Genomic DNA, 20,762 nt, shown 5'->3' on the forward strand with positions numbered 1-20,762 from the left:
TTATATCATGTTATGTATAATATGTCTACACATATGTCCTATGGTTATAATATTATTATTATTATTATTTTTTTTTTTTGTGCTCATGAATTTGGACGTTGCAAGGTCGACAGGATTCAGAACTACTATACGGGTTGACAGTGTAGTTCGGCTGACGTCGTCTTCGTCAATCACAATCTTACCTACAACATTTTGCCGTTAAAATTTCGGTTTCACATTACGCCGACTACAATTTCATCGATTAATTGGTTTTCACCGCAAAAGGACGACCCGTCAAGTGTGCACAATGCGTGCACGTGAATAGTCTTCTTTTATCATATACTATTATACGCACTGTCCTGCTATCCTCTTTAGCACTCCAGCGGCGCGGCGTTTTGTGTATGCAAATCCAATGCTTCCATGTCGCACGCACAGGTCTGAAATCGAACAAAGGTGTGAACGATTGATCGATATTAAAATACCTATACACCTGCAGAAACGCAATGATCTGATGCCGTGAGTTATTGATAAAATATAATATGTAGAGTGTTATCCTAAGTTTAATATTTTATTTTCAATTATTATTACGAGATATATTTTTCAGAGGGGCACGACGCACAGTAGAAATATTTGAAATATTAAACAATTTATTTTATTTGTAATAATTATACTGTTACTGAAGAGATTACTTTAAAACACAAACACTTACTTTAGCAGTATCAATGATTTTTACGCAAAAAATATTCTAGAAGATGCACATATTTAAACATACACATGTTCAATAATATGCATACAAATACTAGGAAAACGGTAGGCATATACAGTTTTCAAAGATTTACAAATCGAGAAGTATTTTTAATTACTTCATTACTTATTAATTCATTATGAAAGAATTACAACACTAGCCATTAGCATATTATAAAATTAATTTAGTATTGTACCTATATAAAATATTCATAAGATAATACATTTTTCCAGCCGATCGTTTAATTATTTTATATTATGGTATCAAAATGGCTTAATAGACCGGTAAAATTGAACTTCGAGCAAAATTGTAATTATTTTGTTTAAAGTTAATAAACTTTTATTTAATTATTTATAAATATGTAATTTATATTCATTTTTATTCAAGTATGCAAAAATATTGAAAAAATAATTAACAAGGTATAAATAATATGATCTACGCATTAAGAAACGTCGATATATTTAATCAGAATTATTCCAAGTTACCTAAGTGTAGAAGAATATGAATTTACATAATAATTGGGCTCTGACTTAATAATATATAATATTCAAATATTTGTATAGATACATGACTTTCATACGATAAATAGTTTATTAATTGACGCAGAGATAATTAAAATATTACTTTTAATTTTTAAAAATTTAAATCGTTAAATAAATGTTTGTAGTTTGGTAGTAAAAAGGCTAATAATAATAAATTAATAACAGTAGAATACTACAGTATTATTTATAATATTTTATGAACACGCCTATAGGTTTTTAATTTCATAGTTTAAGACTCTTACGTGACGTCGATATACGCTATGCTCACAAAGTCACAATAGATGAACATTTTACCTACTCTGAATTCATGTTACTACTTTTATAATATTATAATGTGAATAGCCAGTTTAATTTAATGTACCTAGGTCTCAAAAATACATTTTTTAATGACTGGTATACCAGTGGCTATTGGCTATCGGCTATCAGAGATTGATTTTCCGTGTATAAATATAGGTACTTTAATAAATACTTATATAAACAAGTTTAAAATGTTCTGGTCTAAATTATTATAGTAAATACATAGATTTGTAAATGCAAGATCATTATGAGGTCTTATTATTAAAGATACTGATCGAGTCGAAATTACCTTGACCAATGAAGGAATTCTCGTCATTCCGTCAATAAATAAATATTTTTTAAGGTCATAACAACTTTTTTTTTAAATTTAGCATAATTTTTAAAGCTGTTAACATTATAAATGAAGATCTAAAATAAAATGAGTAAAAAAAGTATAGTCATCAGCTTATTAAAAAATAAAGAAATCAAGCTAATTTAGGTTCAAGTATTTTCATAATTAGATAAATACAATTAATAATAAACCGGTGTCTGTTTATCAAATCTACATGTATAAGGGATAATTACAAATAACATTATTTTTTTGTGTATAGAAAATATAACATAAAAGTATAAAACCAACACGGCAATATGCCAATATCGTCTTTGCTCTTTAGTATAGACCCTGTTATTTTCTTAGAATCTAATGATGTGGTGTGTTATTTTATTTCATTTAAAACATTACATGTATATTTTATAGTGTAAAACAAAACAATGTCAATTTTAGTCCTCATTTTTATAAACTCAATATTATGGTGTTATGCATATTATATAGACATCATTTTTTTATTTTTCTTTAATTTTCAAAAAAATTATGCATAAATGGCGTCAAAATTTAATTTCAAATTCAATTTTGATTAGCTTAAAATCGTTTTTCTAAATTATTTCTAAAAATTAATCGGTATACCTGTCCTGTGTGTGATTTTATCTATGAATATAATATGTACTATATTTCATCTAATGAAATCTTCAGAATGCCAGAATCTTATAAATAGTATCCATCTATGCATAGATATTTATTTAAAAATACATTCAAATATTTTCTTGAAGATTAAATTATTTTTAGACTTGTAGAGAGATTGAAAAATACAGAAAAAAACCTATTGATTTTCATACGTTTATTAGGTACCTATCTTGTATTATTAATCCTGAAGTCTGAACTAATTTATAAACATGCGTTGTCCTTTTATGTGCCTATACTATTATGTTTGGTAAAAGTACATTCGAATTATAAAATAAACCACTGTCATAATCGAAAAATAAATTTATTTTTATTATTTAACTTTTAAATTATTTGTCGTTCACATGTGCAACTGGATCACGATTCCACTCTTCAGCGTCATTATTAATTGCCAACGTGCCACAACATTTTGTCCATAATAGTTAACGACTAGAGTAAGCTTGTCTGAATAAAAAAACGTTTTCGTAATAAATTATTGTTGATATTTTTAGTTTTTTTTTAATACAATCGTTTTTTATTTTTTATTGTTATCTGTACGCGACTATAAGCAAGTACATATTTTGTCATACTTCCACCTCCACCCGAATGGGATTTTGCTTTTAATAGTATCACTGTTTAACGGTAAAATATAATATAGACATTTCATAAGTAACAATACATTTATTATCATTAATCACATTATAATATAATTAACGTTGTAAAAGTAGGAAATAATATTGTCTTAGTTATAGTGTTACACAATTCACATCCTTATGTACATTATGGCTTGTAAGTCGATATGACTAATTTGCATTTTAATATTTTATAATAGCATAGCGTGGATATAAATTCAAGTAAACTAGGCGCGATTGACGTTGATATAGTATTATTTGATTACCTATACCTAAAATTATTATGTACAATATCTTTCGGCTCATGGCACATAATATGCAGATTATGTCTACATAATATATAACATTAATACCAACAGTGCAACGTATAGTCGTTCAATAGTTATGACCTTTCATAAGTAAACGTATGAAGGATAGCGTAAACAATAAAATATCTTTGACTATAACCGTGTCAAGTACACGATAGGGATACTTGATACAGTTGGCCGAGGCTCCCAAGGAGACTATAATATTATATGGTACGCGCCCGTTCATCATCTCGAACGGAATGTTTATGCATTTAGTTTTTACAAGGTGCTCTGAATATCTTATTTGAATCGGTTTAAATTACCATTTAACACGGGCAACATTAATTATCGGTTACTTCAGTACCTATATACTTATATTATAATCTTAAAATACTCGAGATATATGCGAATATATGATTAATAACTCAACAATGAGTTCGCGTGGCGTGCAGTCTAAATAAATCTGCGACATAAAAAATGTTGTATGTCATGCTGTTTGTCTTAGGATATATTATACAGAGTGATTCATCAAGCATGCTCACCCTATTTTAATGTTTATTTTTTAAATTCTGATTTTTAAATTGTTCACACACTAAAAGACCATATTTTTGAATAATTAGATTTTTTACCATTTAAGAATAATCATGTGAGATGGTTCAAGTTTGTTTTTAAATGAGAACCGCGCCCTTTTATATGCAGGCTGTAAATTGTATACATACAAATATAGGTAATTACTAGTTAGCGATACATTAAAAGGTTGGAAAGTGGATACCGCGGTCCAACTGCACTTAACGTGTTGTGTGGGTCACTTTAATAATGAACGTGTTACATTTGATTTGAATTCAATGATAGAACCATATATTGTATATGAAAAACGATTCTGAGGGAAGACAGTCTGTCAGACGTTAGCCTAATTACTAATTATATTTTATGATATTATTGCTAGTAGAGTAATTTATTTTATGATTAGTAATACACTAGGTTGAATTAATTTTTTTCCGAAAACATTGCATTAGAAAATGGTTTTATAATGTGTTTAAAATATAATAATATACTTCAAAAGGTTCAAGTAGGTACTCACGAATAACAATGTTTAAATACAATAAAATAACTAAAATTGTTATTTTTTGTTTAAATATCTAGTTTTATAAAAAGTTGAACTTCAAAGATCTATAAAAATTTGTTCAATATTTTTAAAATTTTTGGATTTTAGTAAACTACTCAATGAATTAAATTGAAGTGAAAAAATAATGTATCAACGGCTATTCATTTTTGAGTTACACCAAAAAACAAAATCAATTTTGTCACAAATTGGTTTTGCATAAAATTGCCGGTTTATAAATCTTTTTTTTTTGTTTTTCACTACGTTTTTGAAAACTGCTGAGAATATTTTACTTTTGATCTCCCGAAGTACCAGATAAGTATTTTTACTACCCCAAAAGGTGACGACAGACAAATAAAAAAATACACATCATTGTATTATTGTAAAATTAATACATCTTTGTTACACTCAGTCTAAAATTCCAAAATTCAGAATAAATTCACTGTACGTCTATACTAAAGGAAACGATGGATTATGGAAGAGGGTGCTTGGCAAATTTCCCTAATATATAATATACTGATGATAACAGAATTTGATGAATGCATACAGTGTTAAGATTTTCATCAGTATTTGGGAATGAGGAGTAATTGAAACGATTTAATTAAACCAATACCACTATAACTATTAATCGTCACTGCTAAAGTGCTAAATTTGTCAACTATCTAGAAATTCGGTAGACTAAACCTGTGTGAAAAATAATGCACCGTGATGTTTGAACCATATCATTTACATGGTTCATGTAATGTGCGGGATAATGTGGGATAATTTTAAACCGGTCTAGTTTAGCGAATTTATAGTTTAACAACAAACTTATTCTATTAAGTTTTAGTTAAATTATTTTTATACTCATTAGATTTGTTTCATCAAATTGATATGACATATTCACGTTATACGTCATATTAACGTATCACATACATTTACCTGCAATGTACGAAGTACCTATTAAAGAAGATTGTTTTAATTTATAATAACTTTAAAAACAAATGTTTTACGTTTTAGTTAAATTTCACGAATTCATTACAAAAACCTCAGCTGTATGATAAGTTTTTTAATTTTCAAATGAATATTATTTAAGAATAATAATTATTGCTAGTTTAAATTAGCGCTCGTGTTCACTAATGTTAAACACTTACCTATTTATCCTTCACTGCACACGGTTAGTTATTATCCAGTACATATGAGTAAATCTACAATACATGTATAAGTAAATTCATTCAAAAATCTTTTGCAATGACTAGTTTGTTGATGGCAATCATCTTCCTACGACTTACGAGCAAATTAAATTTCAAATATTACACATACTGTTTTCAGTAAACTATAATTAAATAATAAATAATGTTTACAATATGTTCTTGTTTTGATACATAATAAATAATAACTTATAGGTACTATATTATTTTAATTGTATCTATTGTTAAAATATAATATGAAATATTAATATTAATAGATACACATGCTTATATAAGTTATCATTTATAAATTATAACCATATATTGTTTCATAAATATTCATAAAAATAAAAATGATTCATCATGTAAATAATGTAAAACATAATTTTAAATAGGTAATAGCTAAGTAGATCATGTTCATAGTTAAAAGTCAAAATTATAGTGTAGGTAATAGGTATGGACATGGTACATTATTATAGTTAGGTAATATGAAGGTAATTAGGTACCTATATTATAATATTATTCATTGAATGTGATAACGCTCAACAGTTATTTTATTAATGAAAAGTTTTAATTATTGATGAAAAAAAGCTCAACTAAAATATAAATGTATGTTAATATTTAGTTATATATGTAAAATTATATTTTGTAAATATTAGAATACATTTAAATATGATAATATTAGAGGGCCTATGTTAAAAACTGGTTTTGTTGCATTCATATCGATTATAATAATGATTAAAACATTCACCTCTGGCAATTTGTTATTTATTAGCCCAATTTATATAATTCCATTTAAAGTTCATTGACTTGTTATTAATTACCTATACGTGCCTGTAGTTTAATTATTAACCTATACATTTCAGCACCCCTTTTATGTGATCATAATTTGAGTTACAAGTTTTTTTTTTTTTAATTCAAAATTTTTTTATTACACAATCTGTTACAGATATTATATCAGAACAATGAAAGAATAATGAAGAAAATAAAAAATAAATGTTTCCTAGAATAAAGAATTCTCCAACCGGTGGAAGGTGGAACTTCAATGTGTGTTTAAAGTTAACGATTTATTCTGGTATAATTGTACTAAACATATTATTATGTAAGTAATAGTTAATAACAACAATATTTTAAAAATATATTTTAAATTTTAATAATATCATAATTCTGTTTATGATATTAATTGTGTTATTGGTAATCGTAGTGCAATACTATGCTTGGTATTAAAAATTATGTTGTTTTTATATACCCAATCGACTAAGGAATGACATGAATTTATTTGTTTACATGATTTAAGAACTCAAAAATTACCTTTTATAATGCTGAATATTTGCTCTTTGCAATTACGTGCACTGAATTTATTCTGTTCATTGCCATATAACCGGAACTTCGTCTTTTACTCCCTAGTTATGACTTATGACTGTTAAAAAACTGGTTAGAATGTGCAACATTAATATATCTTATAAGACATTTATTTTTAGATTTATTATAATTTTTTTGTTTAGTTAAGGAAACTTAAATAAAATTAGATAATTTTGTCGAGATTAGTAGATACCTAACCTATTTATCAAAGATAAAAATACAAAACTTAAATTATATATTTACTATACAGTTTCACTACCTGAACCATTTATTATAAAAACACATACAAATACGATAGTACCATCACATACCTAAATGTGAATAAAAATAATTATTTTACTATCTACAAGTCTGTATGTATTCATCTTATATACACATTACACTTACTTCGATACTGGTTTTAGGTATAGACCATAGTTATTTTCTTAACGTGTCTTCCGGAATCCATTTATTTTTTTTATATAAATATATAATATGATATGAAACAATTCAACATTATATACTATTTTGTAATGTGTATAAAAATATTGATTTGACTGTTAGGTCAAGATACACAATAATATAGTATACCGTTAAGCGTTGACTGAAGACATTAAGTAATAGTGAGGGCATTTTTATTGGAAAATTCCGTTAAACTCGATCGTGTGCAATGCCGTTTTCCTTGACTATATTATGCGATTGTATTGTTTTGAACTAAACACAGTTATAGATGAGTCCAGTACGATTACTCACCGTATGGACATCGTGTGTGCGATACGAAATGACGGACAGCAGTATTATGTTGACAATATTCTTGATGACGTCTGTGTTGGCCGTTTCCAGCCAATCAAATTTTCAGTCGCAGCTATGGGTTACGAAAATTTTGTCCGACGCTTTGGACGAATACACGCCTGATGGAGGCATAGCGTGCAAACGTCATGGACTGGAGTATCGAGAAGGGTTGAGAGACCTTAAACTGTGGGCGACTCAAAGTAAGCTTATATTATATTAGTTTGATTATAATAATTTTATACAGTATGCGCTATACCAAGCATTTACATTTTACAAATAAAAAATATATCAAGCAAAGGAAGAAAATTAATAAGATTTTTTATAATAAACATGTACTTTATCCCTCTCCCCGAGAAACAGTATAACAGCTACCTATTGCGAACAATGATGTAATTTTTAAATTTTAAATGTACTCATTGCTCTGTTTTTTATTATTATTAAATATTGAGTTAATACGTTCATTATTGATTATATTTGGTAGATAATTGCGTGTGTTTAAGTACCTACCCACGTAGAGTCTTATATGGCAACATACATGTTATATATTATTAATGCAAAATTATAACATATTATAATTCCGGCAAATTATGTCTGGGCCAATAATTTGTATGTTGTCCTATAATCAATATAGTTACTTGAACAAAACGTTTGAATAAATTATTATACAGGTATTATATTATTATATGGAGGGAGAAAAGATAATTTATGTTTGTATAAAATGTTACATATTATATTGGATTATTTTCATTGGCGAGATGGTGAGAATAATAATATAGATTCTATATTTTGTATTGGGGCTTGATATATCGTTTAATTTTCACAGTATTATGAATCAGAAGTTGCTTACACAGTTACAAAGATTATTTTATAATATTATGGAGTTTTATACTTGTATAGTTGTATAATACTACTGGATGGTAGAAGTAAAACTATATTAATATAGCGAAAGTGAGTGCACTGTGCCTATTGATTTTCATTTATGGTACATGACATAAATTCGACAAAAAATGAAAATATTATGTACCAAGGTATTATATGCTAACTGTTTAATTTTTCGTACGGCGCTTTATGGTTGGGAGTAGAAAACCCAAAAGCCTAATTCGGTCACCTGTTTGGCAAAATAATTTATTTAGGCACCCTTAGGATTCTGTCATGACGAACGCTGTAATTGTATGTGTTAATGTTAATGTTAAATCGTCTTTTATCTATTTGAACATATTTATCAGTTTGTTTTGTTTTACTATTAATATTATTCAGAATGAAATTTTAAAATAAAAATATTTGTATTTTCAGTGTATGACGCGTCATCTAAATTTCCTACGGGGATCTTAGCTGGGAGATCTTTTGACTTTGGAAATTTTGATGAATGTTTAAAAACTGTTACTACTGGTTTGGAATTAAGTCCTCAATATTGTATTATAAGTATTCGTTTTTTACCTACTGCGAAATTGTTTCCGAATTATAACAACATAACACCTTCTAATCTAAATCCAACAGACTCTGTGTGGGAATCTACAAAGGTTAGTTATACATGTATATTCCAACTTTAATATTTTATTCGATCAACTATATTCCCGAAGGCTGAAGTAAATACAATTATGTAATATGTAATCAAACTTATAATATTGTCTTTAATATTATAATAACTTTACAATATTTAGTACAAATTATTACCTATTTATTATTTCTTACGTAATTTATATAGATATCGATATAATGATATTCAATTAATATTAGCTAATTATATTGATTATTAATACCTGAATGGATAAAACAATATTACAATCCTTTGAGTATGAATGGTACGATAATAATTATAATTATTATATCATTTTACAATTTCCACACGCGTATCACTTGTAACATCTGAAATTTAATGAAAATGATTTTACAAACGAAATAATTCTACTTAAAACTATAAAAATGGTTTTTTTTATGAATTAATAGATACAATTTCATTAATTCAATCATACATTTCATTATTGACCAATTTTTGAATAATGTAGGATAACTTTTAACAACAAAAAGTCTTGATTTTTCATTAGTTATGTTATTAGTTTAGTAAGTTTATTTGTTATTTAGAATTATTCTGGTTTGATGAAAATGCAACGCAACGAAATCAATACAGCACTCTGTGTACCTTCGTCGTGTTCAGATTCAGATATACAGACAACATTATCACCTAAAATAATTTCTGCATTTCATAAACATCAACTTATGACCACTGTTACTGTGAATTCAATTTATTGTACTACTCAACAGGAACTCCAACCACCAAAGTTATTGGGATATCGAATATTTTGGTAAAACATATTAAAAATCGTAAACTAGTAATTTAATAATCTTTTAAAAAATAAAAATATTAAACTGCAAACGTTCTAATTTTATTTTTTAATCTATTGATATTTGTAAAATTACACAACATCAAATTTTAAAAATATTAGTATTTATTTAATTCTCTCAAGCACTATGAAGTTAATTTAAATCAATAGTTTTTATAGCAGGTAACTGATACAAAAAAATATAAATAATGATAAAACTAACCAAATTGTGTTATTGATATTGAATTATATTTGGAACTCTTCATCGAAAATCGAAATGCAACACAATTCAAATAACTCATATTGTACAATGAAGTTATAAAATAACTTTTTAGTTCATAATAATATTTTAATTGCAAATATTATTTTATATTATATTTTGTTTTTATTTATTTAATAGGGGAGTCCTGTTACTTATTATATTATTGACTATCATCGGATCACTATGCGACATATACAAAGAGGAAGAAAATCAATATGACTACAGTGAGTAACGTAATGTGAAATTACAAAAATAATAATTTGTACCTACATGTGTGTAATACGATATTTTAGCATAGATGATTTAAATAATTTTTTTAGAATCATTTTTTATGGCATTCTCATTTCCGGCTAACATAAAACGTTTATTTTTGGCCAGTAATAAAACCGAAAATCTATCTTGTATTGACATTTTAAAGACTCATGCATGCATTCTAATCATAGTTGGACAAAGAATGTTGCATAGTACTGGTCAGCCACTACAAAATCCTAAAAAGCTTGAAGAGGTATATATAGATACATAATACTTACCTATATAATGCACGTACGTATAACCTATATGTACCATAATATTCATAATTCAAATAATTAAGTAGTAACAAATACAATAAACTACTTATGTTAACTATAATGACACTCAGATGTTTCTAGGTAGCCTTACATTTATCGTATGCTATGATTCGCAATGGATCATTGGTTGTTGATTTCTTTTTCGTTATCAGTGGTTTCCTAACATTTTATTTTCTCTACGATGAGCTAGTCAACACAAAAATCATAAACGTACCATTACTCTTGCTTTGGAGATGGCTGAGGTAAGACTAAGATGCATATAAGAATATCATAACAATTTCATTACCTACGTATTAAGTATTTTTAATGTTTGAAGTTTGAATAGGCATTTGATGTTTATTTTTAAAAAGTTTAAGCTGTTTATAAATTAAATTTGTTGGGTTTCTAATAAATGCAATAAAGTATAGTTGCTTTGATATTTAGGTATTTAACTATAGTATTACTATAATAGATACATTTTATTTAATTTACTTTCACTTAAGTCGATTTCCTAAGCCATAAACAATTTTCATCATTACATTATTTCATATATCATAAATGTATTTTTACAATGAAAAAATAATCCAATTTTGAGTCTAATAATTACATTTTAAGAGGACGCTACCCGTGCATTTGTTGTATCCGTCTTACACACGCACGACATACCAAATTTCCGTTCACTAGTTTCAATAATGTGTTGTTACTTGTTAGTGCTTAACCCAGACAGCAATTTTATGATTAATAATATTATTGTATAACATTGTAATAACGAATAATATTAGTATAACGTTATTATAATACTATAATAATATTATCATTACAAAATGCTGTCTTGGGAGCGATGGCGATTTTTCTATATTTTCATTTGCAAGTAAGATATATGTATGTGAAATATCAAAATTAAAAATGCTCATATATCGCTTGAAAATTAGAATATCGAATAAAAGTTAACGAATAAGCACAGATAATGTTATTATCTAAAAATGTTATAATAGGTCAATTCACTCCAATATCAAAAATAACAGCATACTATTGAAACTAGTGAACGAAAATTTGCTATGTCGTAAGTGTGTAAGACACTAAGACAGTAAGATGGAGACAACAAATGCATGGTTAAGGTTAAATTCTCTTAAGGTTAAATTTCAATTTTCCTATTCAATTAAATGTAGGTATTTACCCATGTAACCATTTTATTTAAGATAATACCTACTCCCTTAAACACGTAATTTTTCAGTTGTTACTACTTTAAAACCAAGGATGCTTGTAAATTATAATTGTTTGGATTCCATATACATCTTTCAGATTAATGCCTGTCTATGGTTTAATGATCGCGTTTCATACATTTGTTTTATTACACTTGGCTGATGGTCCATTATGGAAAAAAATAGCTATTCAAGAATCAGATTACTGTCAAAATAGTTGGTGGAGCAATCTTCTGTTCATAAATAACTACGTACACGCCGACCGTCCAGTAAGAAAAACATTTTATTTTAGTTTTTAAAAAAAAATCTTTTGAAGGCCTTACAATTTGCAGTGTATTATTCAATCGTGGTATTTGGCGTGTGATATGCAATTCTTCATCGCCGGTATCATACTTGTGTATTTTGTGTGGAAGTACCAAAAGTATGGAGTCTACTTAATGTGGGCTACGATATTTCTGTCGTGTCTGATCCCGGCTTGTGTCGTATATACTCATCAGTTTTATCCAACATTTTTGAGTAATATTTCGTGAGTAAACCGCTTATAATATATTAATATCGCTGTATATTTTATTTTAAAATCAAATAAATAAAACCAATATGTTTTTTGCTATTAAATTGTAATTATTTTCAATTATCTCTATGGAATTGAAAATTGAAATAGTTTATTCCTCTTAAAAAAACTCTTAAAAATGTAATGTATCATCGGTCAAAAATTCGAAGTTTAATGAAAAATTATGATTAGATATTATTTTGTTTCACTAATAATATTGAGGTGATCGTATGAAAATATAGGTACCTACATAGTATATAGGTACTTGTTACACAGCTAATAATCTTACCTTTTGTAGAAGGCAAATTGAGAATTTTTATCGTGTTGCCTACGTCTCCTTAACAGCTCTTGACCTAAGAAAAGTTTTATTTATGTGTTTTATAAGTACGATTTTATAATAATGAATTTTCTTTCTATTGTACCTAAGCTCTGTGTATTATTATCTCCTGTAATTGGGTGTCTGCCAAGTGCACGTATTTATCTAATAAATAAACAATTTTACCATATTATATTATGATAAATAAAAATAAGATATAGGTAGGCACCTAGATTTGTTTCATCAACATTTATTTAGTGAAGAGAAAAAAATTTCAAATACCGTCTTTAATGATGATGCTATATCTTACCTGTACTGATCAACACATTAACGTTAAGCTGTTATGGTTACACTATATTCATCCGATCGTTTTAAAGTTTAAGCAATTATTAAGCCTTAAACCATTGAATTCCTATTTAGATTGAACAGTTATACTTGGGTCGTATTATAGAAATATAAAAAATACTATCATTATTTATACCTTAAATACCCATTATTTTGTGTAAAAATTCAAATTTTTTAAAAAATAACTTATGGAAACATGAACATTATTGTAATGCTGCCGACTTATAAGTTATAACTTGATGTATCTTCATTTTTCACTTTAATAATTTATATTCTACATAATTTATTATACTATTGTATTTTTGCGTTTTTCAGGATGTTAAACTATCTACCCGATCGCCAAAGTTACACCATGTTATATGTACCTAGTCACACAAGATCTACACCGTACTTCGTGGGTATATTTGCGGCATATGTGTACCGGTACTTGAAGCTCGATAAACCGAAGTTTCGTTTTCCTTATTCGAAAACTTTGATGACGATACTCATTACACTCTATCCGTTATTTCTAATGACCATTCAAGTGTTTTATGTCCACGAATACAATTTATGGCTAAGCGTTATATACACGTTCATGTACCGAATGGTGTTCGCTATAATTGTCTCCATATTTATAATAATATCCGCCATAAATGGATTTTTTAAAGGTAAAATATCTTTTGAAATGTTTAGCTTCTCAGTATCCGTTAATTTAATTTTTTTTTAAATTATGTTTTGTACATTTTTAATAACTATAAACAGGGGGAAATATTGTTAATATAATCTTAAGTACAGTTGCTAGGTATCGAGTGTACCTCGTTATTGGGGAGTAAGTTAAACCGTAATATGAATGTATTAAATTTGTTTTCAACCATTGAAAACGAGCGAAGATGGTCCGCCAGTCTATATTATTAATAATTAATAATATAAATATAATAATTATTATTATGTATACTTTATGATATATTTATATTACAACTAAAGTAATTTATTTTACTTTATTTTATTTATTATTTATTATAATACGGTGGGTTGAATTATTATTTTCCGAAAACATTGCATATTAAAATGTTATTGTGTGTATATAAAAATAATATAGGTACGTTAAAAATGGCAAGTATCTACGAATAGAAATTTTTTAAATTACAACTGAAATCATTATTCATCTAAATGTTAAATTAAAATGTTTATACGAAATATTGTGTATATATAAATTTAGATTTTTTTGGTTATGGTATGAAGAACTTATGTATTACATTTTCAATCCTTAACCATAAAAATTCAACATTTTATACATTTTTAACAACAAAATTATTTACAAATTGTTGTGATTTTGACAAATTTTGCAATAATTTGAACTTCAAAGTTCAAATACCCACGAAAGAAAAAAATCGTGACTATGTATCTTTAATATTTTTTAACATCTATAATAAATCCGATTCGGAACCTTTCAGTAAACTTTCAAGCTTTTTGACCAAGGAAAATATCCAAAAAAAAAAATGTCTATAAATAGATCAAAAAGAGTCAACATATTTTGAAAATTTGATCTTGTACCTACCTTTGAAAATAAACATTTGGTAGGAATGTTAAGTATGTGAGGTTTATTGAGTTACACCAAAAAAACAATGTCGTCAAAATTTGGTTTTCGTAAAATTTCCAGTTTATCGTTAATTTAATTTTGTTTTACGCGGTTCTTTTGAAAATTTAAATATTTTAACCCCTCTCCCCAAAGTTGAACATTTTTACTGCCCCAAAAGGTGATGATAAACACAAAAATAAAAAAACACACATCAGATGATAAGAATCTAAAATTATTGTTCATAATAGTAGTTAAAAAAAAATAGATATACCTATAATAGGTTACATAGGTATTGAAACGTTAAGCAATTTAAGTGTATTTTATAATTATAGGTTTGTGGATACGAATATTTATACCATTAAGTAAATTAACGTATGGAGCTTATTTGGGAGGGCTATCATTGCAATTACTTCAAGTAGCATCGATGAGATCACCAACATATTACAATGATAGTATTTTGGTAAGTAATGAAATGAGTACCTAAATAAAATGTTTTTGTTATTACATTTGTAATATTATTTGTGCTTAATATTATAATTATGAGTACAATTTTGTAGTGATTGCCTACACAGAATATTAATAATTTTTAAGCTTACCTATTTATAATTGTATTTCTTATAGTTATGGTTAGCAATCGGAGATACCGTATTTGGATTCATACTTGCGTTTTTGTTGTATACTTTAATTGAATCACCATTCGATATATTATTAAAAAAATTGGTCATTATCATCAGCCCAAGTAAAATAATATATTTTAAAAATATTATCTATGTAGTTATTTTATTAAGTAACATATTACAATATTTTTTTTCAATTACCATAATAATATAACATGCAATACCTTGTACCTTTTAAGTAATAACAACGTTCCCGAATAACTTATGTACCGTAGATTTTAGTCTCTCTATAACAAAAAACATTTTATAACGGAAAAAATTTGTTAAATTAAATATTAAAACATTTATTATAATTATCATGTTGAACAAGTATATAAATGCAACAAGTACAAGTATAGTACCTATAGGCTATATAACTACCTATGTTCAAATACTTAGAGTTATTTGGTGAATATTATTTCTTAACTTAACATTGGAGACAAATTGACAATGTAGTCAATAGATAAGTGGTACCAATGGCGTTTTCACCGTTTAGATAAAATAGTCCACTATTTACTGTTTACTATTTACCACTAAAATTTAAATATACTGTTCACAATAAATAATCAACTATATGTAGGTACTAATAACTAATTATACATATTTTATATTTATTTAAATCAAACTTCACTTTAAGATTTTAGATTTTTAAGCAGGTAAATTCGGTGGCATGCTCAGAAATTTTGGACGAGGGGGGGGGGGGGGGGTTGAAACAAAATATTTCTTAAATTTAACGTTATAAATCTAGTTTAGCGCCCACGCGAATTTTTTATTAAAATATTTTTTTTCGGAAACCTATGTATATACCTAACCTGCATATTATATGAATGATGATGCAAAAATGAATTGTAGGAAATCATTAGTTTTTATGATATAGCCTTACGAAGTTCACGTTTTTCGGAGTTTTATTCAACTGTACAACGATTATAGTTTAACGAGCTTAAGTATAACAAATTTTCAATTTTTTTTTGAAATCTAGGTAAACCAAAGTTTTAAAAATTATGGTGCAAAAATAGTTCTAACACCCACCTATGGTGTTTTTGATTTTGATTGTCCGAGCGAGGTGCACCACGCCGAGGGTGTATATGAAAATACCAAAAATGTCTTATTATTAACTTTAAAATAAGTCTGACCACCAAATTCCGACTTCCCCATCGTTTTCAGCATGCTTAACTACATAGGTATGTTAAGACAAAAATAAATTGAAAAAAGGTTGTTTAGTAAAACAGAAAAGTTCTGAACGCGTGGTAAAATATTCCGTTGTATACGAATGCGTATAACACCGAAAATCGTGAAGGCTATAAATTAAAAAACTAATTATTTCCGGTAATTAATAATTGCAACATCGTTATCTTAACTCGTTGTAATACATAGGTTTCCGAAAAAAATTGAAAAATTAGCGTAGTTGCTAAACCAATAAATTATTATAATTTATAATTATATGTAAGTACATATATTATGTTTGTATGGTGTTAATGGGGAGGGGGTCAAACCCCCAAAACACCCCTCTTGAGCACGCCCATGCACAGTGCCGGCACAAGGTATTGTGGGGCCCTGGACATAGGTAATAGGTAACCAGAGGAAGGCAAAATTCTAGCTTTTTTTAAATCAGGATTATTTAAAATTAATTTGGTTTTTATTTGAATTTCAAACATTAAAAATAATATTATCAAGTTATTCTTTTTTTAATTATAATATGTTAACAAAAAATTATTTACAAATAATAAAATAATGTGCATGTGTTGAAAATTATAAGTTAATAAATTCGTGGTGGGCCTATTATTTAATTAATTTATATTTATTTTAATAATTACAACTTATAAAAACATCAATAAAAAATAAATAAAATCATCAAAATGTTTGAATGATATAATAAATTGTTAACACTTTTCTTAAGTTTGGTTTCACGTCTGTCTGTGATCAAATCTTGCGCGCTCGATTTGAGGCACTTTTTGAAGATGAAAAATTCTGAAAATTGGTATAGACCTTGGTCTTGGATGACAATACAATAATCCGTTGTCATTTTGGGACATGGACCAAAAAAAAAAAAAAAGGATTGTCCCCACGACGTCGCCGTAATATCTCTCGCAGATATTGAACTTTCTCTCTTCCCCAAAAAAAACCGCAACCTCTTACGAAGCAAGTATAGGCGTGTCCTATCCATTATTATAATATCTATGGTAACAACGGTAATTATTACCAAATAACATTATACCGGTATTCTGATATAGGTACCGAAAACACCGGATACCGATATTCTTTAAACACTACAGTCAGCAGTGAAAATAATCACCAGTAGTTTGATTCTTTTTGTTTCACAAACATATTTCTTAAACTTTTAATAAAAATATTTACTTTCAACTAAAAAGTAGAAAATAAAAAATAAAAAAAAAAATTTTAAAAACACACTTTTCCATAAAAACATTTAAAAAAAAATTTTAAAAATTGCACTAAAAAGACAAAAATAATTCTCTGTACTTAAAAATAATGAAAAATTTATTGATGAAAAATTTAAAAGTGTGTGGTGCATCATACAAAACATTAAAAGCCGAGCTAAGTCTCACATACACTTCTTTGTTCAATCCTGTTTATAAGATAGTGACTGGCAGTATATGTCAAGTATAAGAGCAAAATAATGAAAAATTTACTGATGAAAAATTTAAAAGCCAAGGAAAGTCTCACATACACTTCTTTGTTCAATCATGTTTATAAGATAGTGACTGGGAATATATGTCAAGTGTATGAGCACCACACACTTTTAAATTTTTCATCAATAAATTTTTCATTATTTTTAAGTACAGAGAATTATTTTTGTCTTTTTAGTGCAATTTTTAAAATTTTTTTTTTAAATGTTTTTATGGAAAAGTGTGTTTTTAAAATTTTTTTTTTATTTTTTTTTAATATCTAAGGACGCGGCGGCGGTAGACAATAAACTACATTAAAACTAATCCTGATACACTAGATACGCACGCAGTAGGTACATATTATTTAATACAGCTATACCTACTATACCTAAACTAAATTGTAATAATAATTTCATAAAATTAAAACTTAATTTTATGATATTATGCAGAAATTGTTGAAAAAATACTGTAAGGTGCAAAGCGGATTACAGTCAAATACTCAAATGTTGAACATAATATAATCAAATAAATGTTTTGAGAATATAGCTCTTGCCCCTTCTATAATTCTAAACTAAATTTAGATATAATTTTCCAAATAGCTAATGATAGAAATAATATTAATATTATACATGTGTAGTATATAACAATAAGTCAATAAATGTATGGATTTATAATTTGTTAATATAAAATATCAATGTGTTTCGCGGTATTAAAATGATAATTAAAAATTGCGGGGCCCTTTAACAAGCGCGGGGCCCTGGACATATGTCCCATTTGTCCTCCCCTAGCGCCGGCACTGCCCATGCATGTAATGTATAATATGTTTGCATGTTATAGTAATACTATGAGTAAATAGATTTAATATTTACTACAGCTTATAGTAATATACATGCTTTAATTAAAATGGATTTTTGTTTTTCAGAAATAATTTTTAATAGTAAAACAATGACAGATTCTACAGTTCCCAGGAAGATAAGTCTTAGGACAATTCGGTCTAGCTAATGTTATGTAATTTAAATTACATTATTAAAGTCCCCCAACTGAAGACTCTTTCCTACCTATGTTTTTATTATTATTATTATTTTTTTTTTATCAAAACAAATATTATACTTAATGTATATTAAGTAACCTACCTAAATTTATATGAAATACTTTTTAGATAACTATAATTATTTTAAGTTTTTAACATTGGTCATAATTTATTTTAGTTAAATTTAAATGTTTATGGTCATTATATTATTATTATTTGTAATTTTATCACACCTTCACAAACTTGTTTAAACTTTCCTACTTTTAGTTTCCAAAAATGTACCTAATTTAACTTGTAGGCTGTAGCTTATTATAACTAATCAGCTTATGATTATTCAAATAAAAATCCTTCAGAATTAATAATTTGTAGGTATACAATACATTATTGGTTATTCAATTATTTAAATTATTTAAGAACGACTTAAAAAAAAAATTATAAACCCATTATAAATGTTGGATAAACAATGTTTTAATTTGTTCGGTATTTTTTAAATTGTAAAATTACAGCTAAAAGGCAGGTAAGTATTAAACACATATTATTTCAATAATAATTAACTTTTGAAATTGTTGAAATTCTATATAGTAGGTAAACATTATAAATTATAATTTATTTGCAAACTCCAAATTCACAGGTAATTCACTTCCAAATTTAAAATAAATAAGATAGTATACTATTCGGCATCGAGGTGAACGAAGTGAGATGACTAGGTATATAGACGGAGTTATGCAACTGTTGCGTTCATATCTTAACCCTTAAGTCCTAATGGGTTTTTTTTTTTTTTTATTGATCTTTTTGTAGCTTTGGTGACATGGAGGTCCATTTCAATGCCCCCCCCCCCCCACTTTCGAAATTTGAACTTCTGACCACGCCAAACGTTTGTGCATCGTTTGTGCAGAAATGTGCACCAAGTCCAATTGTTTGTGCACAAAAACTGAAAGCTCTATCCCTAAAACAAAATGGGGGGCCATTGAAACGGTAGCCCCCCACATTGAATATTTGGATTTTTGAATGTGCCAAACGTTTGTGCATCGTTTGTGCAGAAATGTGCACCCGGTCCCGACGTTTGTGCACAAAAACTCCCAGCGCTATCCAAAAAACAAAGTGAGGGGTATTAACACGAGGGTCCCCCTTTTTTGAAATTTTAAATATTTGTCATATTAATAAATGTTGTTTACGTACCTAATAGGTTTAATAGAATTTTACTATTGCCATGTAAACGTCTAGAAATAGTAGGGCAGTAGGTTCATAATATATTATATTTAAATATTGTATTATAATAATATGAATAATATAATAAAATTATGTTTTAAATATTCCTAGGTTATTTAAAAATTAAATACCAGCGTTTCTAAAATACAAATACAGAAATCTTAATTTAAAATATCTAAAAACATAACTACCGATTATAAATTATAACCACAGGTTAGCAATACTAACTTAAAAATAAAAAATTATAAATTAATATAATAATTGCTTAAGTCGTATACA

At 27.0% G+C, this 20,762-nt stretch overlaps 1 protein-coding gene across 1 annotated transcript; it reads left to right on the forward strand.

Moving 5' to 3' along the window:
- Positions 1-155: 155 nt before the first annotated feature.
- On the forward strand, positions 156-19,651 carry LOC132945793 (nose resistant to fluoxetine protein 6-like). Its single transcript, XM_061015559.1, has 14 exons — positions 156-495; positions 6,679-6,831; positions 7,795-8,062; positions 9,156-9,382; positions 9,945-10,165; positions 10,584-10,669; positions 10,766-10,950; positions 11,096-11,256; positions 12,296-12,464; positions 12,528-12,721; positions 13,722-14,053; positions 15,297-15,424; positions 15,586-15,703; positions 19,167-19,651. Exons 3-14 carry the CDS (start codon positions 7,801-7,803, stop codon positions 19,244-19,246), a joined length of 2,163 nt encoding a protein of 720 aa, XP_060871542.1. The 5' UTR covers positions 156-495; positions 6,679-6,831; positions 7,795-7,800; the 3' UTR covers positions 19,247-19,651.
- The last annotated feature ends 1,111 nt before the right edge of the window (positions 19,652-20,762 follow it).

The sequence above is a fragment of the Metopolophium dirhodum genome, chromosome 5, assembly GCF_019925205.1.
Source record: "Metopolophium dirhodum isolate CAU chromosome 5, ASM1992520v1, whole genome shotgun sequence".
In the NCBI taxonomy this organism is placed as follows: domain Eukaryota; kingdom Metazoa; phylum Arthropoda; class Insecta; order Hemiptera; family Aphididae; genus Metopolophium; species Metopolophium dirhodum.

Excerpts from the sequence above, each read along its gene's own strand:
- LOC132945793 (XM_061015559.1), top strand. The coding sequence starts at position 7,801 with ATGAGTCCAGTACGATTACTCACCGTATGGACATCGTGTGTGCGATAC. Across the intron at positions 11,257-12,295 it reads TTGCTTTGGAGATGGCTGAG|ATTAATGCCTGTCTATGGTT; the intron begins GTAAGACTAAGA and ends TACATCTTTCAG. Across the intron at positions 15,425-15,585 it reads ATTACAATGATAGTATTTTG|TTATGGTTAGCAATCGGAGA; the intron begins GTAAGTAATGAA and ends TATTTCTTATAG.